This window comes from Globicephala melas, chromosome 2 (genome assembly GCF_963455315.2).
Source record: "Globicephala melas chromosome 2, mGloMel1.2, whole genome shotgun sequence".
NCBI lineage: Eukaryota > Metazoa > Chordata > Mammalia > Artiodactyla > Delphinidae > Globicephala > Globicephala melas.
Window position 1 is genome coordinate 90,487,806 of NC_083315.2, and position 11,493 is coordinate 90,499,298.

The following is an 11,493-nucleotide window of genomic DNA, read 5'->3' on the forward strand; positions in this document are numbered from 1 at the left end:
CTCTCCCCAGCCTGGCTGCCATCCGGAATTACAGCCCTGAAATGAGGCCTGAACAGAAGGAGGCTCTGGCACGGCGACTGCTGGCCCCTGAGCTGTTTGGGGAAGTGCCCGCCTGGCCCCAGGAGCTGCTATGGGCAGCGCTGCCCCTGCTCCCCCATCTGCCTCTGGAGAACTTTCTGCAACTCAGCCCTCATCAGGTATGTGGACGATCCTTTATTTGACTAGGCTGTTTTCTGATAGGTGGGATGGGAGTCAGTGGCATGTCTCCTAGTCCCACAGTGACCCCAACACAAGCTGACCTTCCCCATCTCAGATCCAGGCCCTGGAGGATAGCTGGCCAGCGGCAGGTCTTGGGCCAGGACACGCCCGACATGTGCTGCGCAGCCTGGTGAACCAGAGTGTCCAGGATGGAGAGGAGCAGGTGCGCAGGTGAGTGGTTGTGGGACCGGTGATCACGGCCAGAGCCGGGGAGAGGCAGGTACAGCTGCCATGATGGGTTGGGGTCCTAGAAAGGAAGGGGCAAGAGAGTAGGCAGTGGCCCCTGGCGGTGTAGGGCTCCAGGAGAGAGGCCTGTCTCTGGCATCCATATTTCCTAGTTTAGCGGTTGGAGTGCTTGCTCCATGTACCCACATGGTCCCTGCCTTAGTACCAGCCTTAGTACCAGCCTCAGTGAAGGCCAGCTTCGTGCCCTCTTCAGGCTGGGGCCCCTCGCCTGTTTCCTGAGCCCTGAGGAGCTGCAGAGCCTGGTACCCTTGAACGATCCAATGGGGCCGGTAGAACAGGGGCTGCTGGAATGTGCGGCCAACGGGACCCTCAGCCCACAAGGACGGGTGAGCCCCTCGGCACAGGCCTACAAGACTCCAGGCTTCCCGTGGGGGGTGGTCTGTGTGGAGGATGTGCCCAGTCATCTCAACCAAGCTTGAGCACAGTTGGTGCCAGCCCTTGCCCCACCTTGGCTACCTTCATTCCTTACTTCCTTACTCCATGGCCATTCTTATCTGTTATCACCCCTTCGGGACCCTGCTCCATCTGGTCTATGACATCTCGAACATATCCTTTGATGTCTTGAACCCAATCTGCTCCTCTCCCATCCCTGGTTCCAAGCCATTATCCAGGCCCTGGGAAATCCAGATGTGGGATTAGAGAGGAGGCTTAAGGTTCACCTGTCTTTTCTCTCCAGTCCCAGACCTTCTTTGGTTACAGGTAGCATATGAACTTCTGGGGGTGTTGCGCTCATCTGGAGGAACTGTGCTGAGCCCCCAGGAGCTTCGAGTTTGGACCCCTCTCTTCCCTCAGCTGGGCCTCCGCTTCCTGCAGGAGCTGTCAGAGCCCCAGCTTAGAGCCATGCTTCCTGCGCTGCAAGGAACCAGTGTCACACCTGCCCAGGTGGGCCTATCTCACTCCCTGGCTTTCATCTGCCACCCACGGAACCTCAGTCAAGAGAATTACATTCAAGGATACCATTGAGCCCCCTGAAGCCTCCTTTTCCTCTGTCCCAAGGAGGACTCCCTCAACCCCCTTCCTCAGATGAAGAAGAGCCCAGAGCCAGGCTGGTCACTGGTGTGGTAGAGAGGGAGCTGGAAGTTTTGGAGGGCGGGCCCTAGGGACCTGCTTGGGACCTGGTTGCCAGGACCTGAGAGCTGTTGTTTCCTGTCCCATCCTCCCTTAGGCTGCGCTACTGCTTGGACGGCTCCTCCCGAGGCGTGACGTGAGTAGCAGCAACTTCTCAACATCCCCCAGAGCTCTCTGTCCACCCCACTTTCCCTGGCTCCCTCTCAGCTCCCCTCATACCTGCCGCCTTTCTGTACTGTGATTGTCCTCTTCCCTACCACCTGGCCCAGCTTCTTCAGGCCTCTTGTCTCTCTTGCTCCCCAGCTGTCCCTGGAGGAACTCTGCTCCTTGCACCCTCTGCTTCCAGGCCTCAGCTCCCAGACATTCCAGGCCATCCCTAGGCGAGTTCTGGTTGGGGCCTGTTCCTGCCTGGCCCCTGAACTGTCACGCCTCTCAGCCTGCCAGACTGCAGCACTGCTGCAGACCTTTCGGGTATGAGAGCAGCAGGGAGGATGGCCAATCAGGGATGAGGGCTCTGGTTGGGAGGAGGGCATCTTCCCTGTGCCCAGGGAAGGCCCCTCAAACCTCATCACTTTTACACACACACACACATACACGCATCTAATTCTCATGCAGGTGAAAGATGGAGTAAAAAACATGGGTGTAACAGGTGCCAGTGCAGCTGTGTGTATCCCTGGTCAGGTACGTGTGGTTTCTCCCGACTGAGCTCCTCTCCACATCCCAGGGATGTTTCATATGGCTGGTGCTGCCCCACATTCTCTCCCTGCAGTGGCCCCGAGAGTCCCACCATGGTGGGTCTGCAGTGGCCCCGAGAGTCCCACCATGGTGGGTCCCACCCTTGGTGGGTCTGTGCCCACCAAGACATTCATAGCTCTCCCCAGAGCCAGTTGCAGGACAGCATGACATCCTAGAATGTCAAAGCCACAAGGGTCTGAGAAATCTTCCAGGCCAGTCATCCTATTTTCAGATAAAGGGACCAAGGCTCTGAGAAACTGAGGGAGTTTAGTCCATCAGGTGCCTAATCAGCAGTGACACTTGACCACCACTGCCTTTTATGTGAGGGCTCTTGGGTGTGCCCTGTTAGAGTGGCACATGCCATTCCACCCTTCTCCTAGTTTTGGTCCCTTCCTGCCCCCATGGTTCCCCTTCTTCTTTGAGGCCTGAGTCCAGACCCTTTCACCTATCACTACACTGCTACACCCACCCCACCGGCAGCCTATCCCCACCACCTGGCCAGACTGCCTGCTGCCTCTGCTCCCACTAAAGCTGCTACAGCTGGACTCTGCTGCTCTTCTGGCTAACCGAAGGCGTTACCGGGAGCTGCCCTGGGCTGAGCAGCAGGTAATTCTTCCCACTACCCCAGAACTCCCTTCTCTCACTACTTTCCACCTCCCTCAGCTATCCCTCAGACATACGGCACATTATCCCTAGCATCCCTTATGATGTGACCTACTTTGCTCTTTCCTTTTCCCTCCTCCCTATTGCCTCATTTCTGTCTCTCTCTCTCTCTCTGTCTCAGCAGTGGGCATTTGGGAGAGTAGGAGGCTGGTGGGACCCACAGGGTGGAGAGGCAGCAGTGGGTCCAAGGCATCATAGGTCCTTGGGCAATATCTCTGCTGGGAAGTGGCTCCTCTTTCTTTCTCCTGTAGGCACAGTTTCTCTGGAAGAAGATGCAGGTGCCCACCAACCTGACCCTCAGGGATCTGCAGTGAGTAACTTGTGTTGAGCTGTGAGTTTAATTCAACTAACATTTTTTGAGTGCTTACCATGTGCCAGGCACCATGTGATATGTGGGGGAGTGGGGGTGTGAGGATCAGTGATGCATAGCCTCAGCCTGGGGGGGGTCTTCTTCTGGCTCCTCCTCCCCTGACCCTCCTGCCCTTCCATAGCACAGTATCTATCCTGATTGGGTTCAGGTCCTAGCCCCATCACCTGTTTGTGATCCTGGGCAAGTCATTTAACCTCTCTAAGCTTCAATTTTTCCTTCTGTAGAATAAGAATTAAAATGGTACCTTCCTACTACCATAGCATTGTAAATCAACTATACTCCAATAAAAATTTTAAAAATAAATAAATAAAATGGTACCTTCCTATAGGTTGTGAAGATTAAATGAGATAAGGCATAAAAGGTACTTAATACAGTGTCGGGCCCAGTGTAAGCTTCTGGTAGACATTTGCTAATTAATCCTTCAGAGCCACTGACCAAGCAGGAATAAACAGGAGTTAAGCATCACCTTACTTCCACCCACAGTAAAAGAACCATGGGCTTCTGAAGACGTGGCTCTAGTCTCACTTTACCACATTTCTAGTAGAATGATGCTGGGAATGTCACCTGACCTCTGTAAATCTTTATTTTCTTCTCTGATAAACAGTGATGATGTTGTGGGAAGCCAGTGAGAATATCTATGGAAAGATATTTCTCAAACTGTAAATTACCGTAAATGAACATCTGTACTTGTGTTGAGAATGTTGATATCAAGGAGCAGACAGGCTGTGGCACGTGTTGAATGAGCATCTACCCACTCACACATCTACAGGGTTCTGGGTACTCTGGCAGGGGGCATGTCCTGTGAGTTTCTGCAGCAGATCAACTCGATGGCAGACTTCCTTGAAGTGGTACACATGATCTATCAACTGCCCACTGGGGTTCGAGGGAGCCTGGTGAGAGGGGTGCTTGTGCATTAGTGGGAGCAGGGAGGCGGGGATGCTGGGTATAGAACCCAGCCTCTATGCTCAGCTCTGTCCTAAACCTGCTTCCCTACCCTGTCCTACAGAGGACCTGTATCTGGGCAGAGCTACAGAGGAGGATGACAATGCCAGAGCCAGAGCTGGCAACCCTGGGGCCAGGACTGAGTGGGCTGGACACCAAGCTACTCCTGGACTTACCGTAAGGCTACAATTGGAGATACTGGATTCTCAGAAGGCTCAACCTAGGGTAGAAGATCTGCCCTTAGGAAATACCTTAGAGGTGGTGTTTTTCTGTCTGGTGGTGCCCTGACATAAGTTACGGCCTAAATCAGAGGATTCTTTTCAAAGTTGTGCTAGGGGAACTTTCCTGGTGGTCCAGTGGGTAAGACTGCATGCTCCCAATGCAGGGGTCCCAGGTTCGATCCCTGGTAGGGGAACTAGATCCCGCATGCATGCCGCAAGTAAGAGTTCGCATGCTGCAACTAAGAAGTCCGCATACCGCAACGGAGTCCGCATGCAGCAACAAAGATACCGCATGACACAACTAAAGATCCCACATGCCACAACGAAGATCCCGCGTGCTGCAACTAAGACCTGGTGCAGCCTAAATAAGTAAATATTTTTTTAAAAACGAAAAACAAAGTTGCTCTAGGTATTGACTGGCTCCCCAAACAAGGCCCCAGCATGGGACACCTGAGCGTGGCAACATTGTGATGTGAGCTGCCAAGCAATATATATATATATATATATATAATATTTATTTATTCGGCTGCGTTGGGTCCTAGTTGCAACACATGGGATCTTCATTTGCTGCGTGCGGGGATCTTTAGTTGCAGCATGCGGGATCTTTAGTTGTGGCATGCGAACTCTTAGTTGCAGCATGTGGGATCTAGTTCCCTGACCGGGGATTGAACCTGGGCCCCCTGTATTGGGTGCATGGAGTCTTAGCCACTGGACCACCAGGGAAGTCCCCAAGCAATCTTATTATAACCTAGGCCACATTAATAGAGGTAGAATATTTAAAATGAGGGAGGTAGAAGTTCCCTGGTGGCCTAGTTGTTAGGATTCCGGGCTTCCACTGCCATGGCCCAGGTTCAATCCCTGGTCATGGAACGGAGATCCCATAAGCCACATGGCATGGCCAAAAATAAAAATAAAAATAAAAAATGAGGAAGGTAATGATTCAATTCTGCCCCACAGGACTGTAGTCTGCTTAGGGAACTGTGTTCTCAGAGGAGTAGGTAAAGATAAAATGTATGAAGCATGTGATAAATACCTTCAAACACCCCAGGGGCTATCAAATAGAAAATAGATTGGCATGTTTCTGAATGGCCCCACTGGGCATGACTAGTACCAGCGAATGTAAATCAGATTTTTACACAATGTGAGGAAAATTGTGGTAGTGAGTTCCTGGCCACTGGAGCTATTCAAGCCTAGTCTGGATGGCCCCATAGCAGGAATGTTGTAGAGCAAATTCAAGTATGCATGAGGAGAGAGAAGACTAGATGAACCTAAGGCGGCTCCTAAACTAGATACTCTAGGAGTTTATGAGTATCTCACTCACAGGCTTCTTTTCCCATTTTGCCCCCATGCTCACCCCATTGCCAACTGAACTGTAAGTCAGAGTAGGAAAAAGCTGGTGTTGGTCTTTCTGGGAGGTGACTCCATCCTTACATTTTTATAGACCTTCCCACAGATTTTGGCTTTTGTACTACTTGTTCCAGTTCCAGACTTGGCAACCCTAGATAGAGTACATGGTGTCACTTCTGATTTTTTGGCAAAATGGCTTTTTAAAAAATGCCTTTTGAACCTATTTAAATATATTGGTTCTTGGAGATAATTTAGAATCCCAAAGACCTGGATGAGGTGAAAGATCCTGGACCATGAGTTGGAAGACCCGCGTTCCTAATTTGTGAAAGAGAGATGAGAAAATACCTCTCTTACCCCCAGGTTTTGCCATAGGATCAAATGAGATAACGCCTAAAAGAACTTTGTCAATTGTATAGTGCTCTACGAACGAGAGGGGACCTTCTCACAATAAGTAGAGGAAGGGTCGTACTGTGGAAAACAGGAACTGAGAGGAAGACCCCACCATTTGATCTCTTTGAACCTCAGTGTTTCATAAAATGGGGGAGGGGACTTAGTGATACTTAATATTTGGGGCTTTTGATTCCATTAGATGAGGTAGGATTGTTTGTTACTTCTCAAGAAGACTGGAAATACGTCACTCCCTTTGTTCTCTCCCTGCAAGCACTGTGGTGGGAACTGGATCTGGGGCTTCCTTTCCAGGGCCACAGGGTTTGGTCTAGTGTTACCTCTTGTCTGGGCAATGTGGCATTCTGTGGTCCCTTCTCAACTTGGCTCCATTCTGAGTCCCCCCCACCGTCAAACTGCTATAGGATCCGGCTGATGGACAGACTGTCCAGTGAATCCATTATGTTGGTGGTGGAGCTGGTACGAGGCACTCCAGAGCAGCTGCTGGAACTGACCCCACCCCACCGGGCAGCCCTGGCAGAAAGGGCACTAGAAAACTTGGTAAGAGTCCACACCATCAGACTCAGAACTGTAGCCTGGGCCATTCTTACCACTCAGACAATGCTCTCTGTCTTCTAGGCCCAGACCTGAACTTTTGCTGCCAAACAGGTTTTTGTCTACAAGGCCTTAGCCCCTAGATCTACCTCTGTGTTTATTCCTTGATAGTCTGCTTCATGTTTCTTGTCCATATCCCTTGGAGTATAAGAATTCCTTGGATTCCACCTCCCAGTCTTCCTGCCTGCTCCTGTTTGGGCTCATTGTTTAGAAAAGTGAACAATGACAATGAACTTCATAGGGTCTTGGGTTGGGAGCTGGAGGGAGGCAAGGTCAAAGGTCTTGGTGTCTTGATCAAAGAGACTGGTCCTTTGAGACAGCAGTGCATTGTCCCAAGGCCTGATGCCCCTCTCCAGGCTCCAAAGGAGACAACAGTGTCAAGGGAAGTGCTGGAGACATTGGGTCCCTTGGTTGGATTCCTGGGGATAGAGAGCACACGACGGATCCCCCTACAGATCCTGCTGGCCCATCTCAGTCAGCTGCAGGGCATCTGCCTAGGAGAGCCATTTGCCACAGAGCTGGGATGGCTGCTGTTGCAGGAGCCTGTTCTTGGGTACGGACCTCCGGGAACTTCAGATTCTAACTCATTCTTCACCCACCCTCTCAACCACCCTTATCAGTGGCAGCCCATTCAATATGCTTGAGGTCCTTGGAGCCCTGAGTCCCCAGTCCCAGCATGTCTTTCCTCTTCCTTCTCACAGTTCACTCAGCATCCCAATCCCTGATCTTCTTTCTGTCCCTCAGGAAACCAGAGTTATGGAGCCAGGATGAAGTCGAGCAAGCAGGACGCCTAGTATTCACTCTGTCTCCCGAGGCTATTTCCTTGATCCCCAGGGTGAGGTGAAGGAACAAGGGAGGGAGTAAGAGCAGAGAGGGGACTGGGGAGCTGGTTCCAGGGAGCTAAGACCAAGGAAGTTGAGGGCAAAGGGTGTGAAGCCCAAATTTAGCAGTGGTGGGGGGGGACTGCTAAAAAGAGACAGGACTTTGGAATTAACAGCTGTAGCAGCTGGCCCTGACCTGCCCGGCTCTGCCCACCCCCTTCTACCTTCTCACCCAGGAGGCCTTGGGCCCAGAGACCCTGGAGCGGCTCCTAGAAAAGCAGCAGAGCTGGGAGCAGAGCAGAGCTGGACAGCTGTGTGCAGGGCCACAGCTCACTGCCAAGAAAGCAGCCCTGGTAGCTGGGTTTGTGCGGCCCACCGCAGAGGATCTCCCAGGTGAAACTCCCCACATGCCCATACATGTAGCATGGTGTACAGGAAAGAGTATCCAGCAATGCAGTCAGACTTGTGCCCTTTAAGCAGATTTGTATAACTTCTCTCTAGGCTGGGGTTTTCTAACCTCTAAAGCACAGAGGTGTGAGGGATGATCTTCAAGGTCTCTTCTAGTTCTAGGGTTCAATAGCTCTGGGAATTTATAACTCATTATATTTTTAGCCCAGGACTCCCCTTTCCCTGCTCGCTTATCCCTGTTAACAGCTAACTCAGCTCTAGGCTTGATTAAGCGTGGAGCTCTCTCCTGGGAAGACGCTTAGGATGGAGGAAGGTGACACTGTGGGGCTAGGGACCTGGGTTCCAATCTAGATCTGCCATTCAGTCCTTGAGCAACCCCGTCGGTCTTCCATCTATACAATGAGGGGCTTGTCCTCTCCAGTCACTTGTTCTAATATCGAGTCCTATAAATCTCACACTGTAGTAATCCCTTGAGCCATGCTGCCCATATTGCCCTGTCCTTCAAAGGTTGGGGGGGGTCATTCCATCTATAGCTATCTCTCTGGGCATACTTTAGTACTACACTGACCCCCTGGTCCTGCCTTCCCCCTTTAGAACCTGTGCCAAATTGTGCAGATGTACGGGGAACATTCCCATCAGCCTGGTCTGCAACCCAGATCGCAGAGATGGAGCTTTTAGACTTTGAAGACTGCCTAGCACTGTTTGCAGAAGACCCAGGACTTGGGCCTGAGGAACTACGGGCAGCGATGGGCAAAGCAAAACAAGTTAGTGATGGAGAGTCCAGTTGGGGTTGGAGGTGGAATAACATGAGGAAGCCGGCTGGGTGTGATATGGAACACAAGGGAATGGATAGCTGGGTGAGGGGTGGGGGACAGAGGAGATAAAAGAATTAGAGGGTTTGGATCCTGAGTAGGAAGTCAGAGGGGATGAATACTGAGGGAAGGAAGCTAGTGAAATGGGTAGAGGGACTAGAGAAGTGGTTACCAAACTTTAGTGTGTATCAAAGTCATCTAGGGAGCAGGTTTTTTAAATGCTTATTCGAGGATCTCATGCTAGACTCACCGAAGAAGAATCTCTGAGGATGGGGTCTGGGCATCTGCATCTTAACAGTCACCGACCGCCCCCAAACCCCAAGAGTCTGGTGCACGTAAGAGTTTCGAACTCATGGACTAGAGTCTGCTATTCTTCACTACCGAGACTCTAGAGTCTTTTAATAACACCTTAGTCAGAGGAACCTTAATCCAGTCCTCTCATTTTACAGTTGAAGAAATTAAAGACCCAGAGAAGGCAAGTGATTTGTCCAGAGTTACACAGCTAAGGTCAGAGGCAAAACTAAGACCCAGCATTCTGACTCTTAATCCAGTGCTTTTTCCATTCACACTCTTCCTCTCTTTCTCTAGTTGTGGGGTCCCCCCGGGGGATTCCGTCCTGAGCAGATCCTGCAGCTGGGTCGGCTCTTAATAGGCCTAGGAGAGAGGGAACTACAGGAGTTGAACCTGGTTGACTGGGGTGTGCTGAGCACCCTGGGGCAGATAGATGGCTGGAGCTCCATCCAGGTAACATCTTCTCTCCTCTCTACCACCTTCCAAACACCCATCCCACAGATACAGGCCTCTAGGGCATCTAAAGCCCAAGGAATTTCTTTCCTGTGATCCTGCCTGGCCATTCTTTCTATCTTTTCCTAATACCTCATACTAGTAGCCTTAGGAACTCTGTGATTTATTCACTCTGAGGCCCTGGACACATAATACTTCCTTCTGCCTCCTTTCCCTTTGGCCTTCTTTTTTTCCATCCTTCTCTTTTTTGGATCCTCAACCTTTCCCATGGCCATTGGATCTTCAGGTCTTTTTTTTTTTAAAATAAATTTATTTATTTTATTTATTTATTTTTGGCTGCGTTGGGTCTTCATTGCTGTGCGCGGGCTTTCTCTGGCTGCGGCAAGCGGGAGCTACTCTTGGTTGCATTGCATGGGCTTCTCATTGCGGTGGCTTCTCTTGTTGCGGAGCACGCGGGCTTCAGTAGTCTTGGCTCGAGGGCTCAGTAGTTGTGGCACGTGGGCTTTAGAGCACAGGCTAAGTGGTTGTGGCGCACGGGCTTAGTTGCTCCGCGGCATGTTGGATCTTCCTGGTCCAGGGCTCAAACCCATGTCCCCTGCATTGGCAGGCGGATTCTTAACCACTGCGCCACCAGGGAAGCCCGGATCTTCAGGTCTTAATAATAAAAAATCCAGTAGCACTTGTCCCTTCCCTAAGCAGTTGCCCATCCCTGACTTCCCCATGACTTCTCTCCTTACCCTGTGGCCTCCACCCCCACCCCAGCTCCGGGTTGTGGTCTCCAGTTTCCTGAAGCAGAGTGGTCGGCACGTGAGCCACCTGGACTTCCTCCACCTGACTGCACTGGGTTACACGCTCTGTGGACTTCGGCCAGAGGAGCTGCAGTATATCAACAGTTGGGAGTTTAGGTCACCTGTGGAGGAGGGTGTGGGTGGTGGTGCTGAGGGAAAAGTGGGCTCACTGGGGAGGGAAGGATCATGCAGGAGTGGTCCCATGGAGGAAGGGATCTCACCTGAAGCCATTTCTACCATCAGCTCATGACCATGGACCCTTATCACCATGGCTGAAACCTTCTCCCTTCCTTCCCACTCTTCCACAGCCAAGCAGCTCTCTTCCTGGGCAACCTGCATCTCCCATGTTCTGAGGAACAACTGGAGGTTCTGGCCCAGCTCCTTGTGCTGCCTGGTGGTTTTGGCCCAGTCAGTAACTGGGGCCCTGAGATCTTCACCGAAATTGGTACAATAGCAGGTAGGGAGACTGGGCCACTAATGCTGCTGGTTGTCAGGGGTTGGTTTCCATACCATGGATGGACTGGTTGGAGGACTGCTCTGGAATTCTTAAGGTGGGAGTCTGAGAAGGTATTTAGGTAAGAGGTTGGAGATGTGTTGGGGAAGGTCTATGGTAGGATACCTTGGGATTATCTGGAGAAGGCCAGTATAAGATAACATTTGCATGCCCATCCCACTTGCTTCAACAGCTGGAATCCCAGACCTGGCTCTTTCAGCACTGCTGCGAGGACAGATCCAGGGCCTTACCCCTCTGGCCATTTCTGTCATCCCTCCTCCGAAATTTGCTGTAAGTATTGATGGAGTGGGGTCTGGGGTGACCACAAGAGAGCCAGGGCCCAACAAGGGCTACAGTGGATGTCCTGATTCTTGCTTCCACCCCTAGGTGGTGTTCAGCCCCACCCAGCTATCTAGTCTCACCAGTGTTCAGGCTGTGGCTGTCACTCCTGAGCAAATGGCCTTTCTGAGTCCTGAGCAGCGACGAGCAGTTGCATGGGCCCAGTATGAGGGGAAGGAGACCCCAGAACAGCAGGGTGAGTTCCCAACTGCACAGCTTGACCCACCAACCCCTGACCC

General features: G+C 51.6%; 1 protein-coding gene across 7 annotated transcripts in view; it reads left to right on the forward strand.

Annotated features, from left to right (window-relative positions):
- The window catches only part of STRC (stereocilin), a 38,332-nt gene that overhangs the window by 25,294 nt on the left and 1,545 nt on the right, over positions 1–11,493 (forward strand). For 5 of the 7 annotated variants that reach the window (XM_060294359.1, XM_060294364.2, XM_070044924.1 and 2 more), the window contains 21 exons: positions 11–197; positions 314–429; positions 698–830; positions 1,204–1,386; positions 1,670–1,708; positions 1,876–2,043; positions 2,188–2,253; positions 2,788–2,913; positions 3,222–3,280; positions 4,110–4,233; positions 4,347–4,459; positions 6,660–6,795; positions 7,206–7,402; positions 7,594–7,684; positions 7,907–8,063; positions 8,673–8,842; positions 9,479–9,634; positions 10,397–10,539; positions 10,731–10,879; positions 11,109–11,206; positions 11,303–11,450. In XM_060294359.1, the coding sequence (XP_060150342.1) occupies positions 11–197; positions 314–429; positions 698–830; positions 1,204–1,386; positions 1,670–1,708; positions 1,876–2,043; positions 2,188–2,253; positions 2,788–2,913; positions 3,222–3,280; positions 4,110–4,233; positions 4,347–4,459; positions 6,660–6,795; positions 7,206–7,402; positions 7,594–7,684; positions 7,907–8,063; positions 8,673–8,842; positions 9,479–9,634; positions 10,397–10,539; positions 10,731–10,879; positions 11,109–11,206; positions 11,303–11,450 (2,759 nt within the window). The remainder of the gene's footprint in view (positions 1–10; positions 198–313; positions 430–697; positions 831–1,203; positions 1,387–1,669; positions 1,709–1,875; positions 2,044–2,187; positions 2,254–2,787; positions 2,914–3,221; positions 3,281–4,109; positions 4,234–4,346; positions 4,460–6,659; positions 6,796–7,205; positions 7,403–7,593; positions 7,685–7,906; positions 8,064–8,672; positions 8,843–9,478; positions 9,635–10,396; positions 10,540–10,730; positions 10,880–11,108; positions 11,207–11,302; positions 11,451–11,493) is intronic. The other 2 variants (XM_060294362.2, XM_060294361.2) reach the window with 2 other exon arrangements.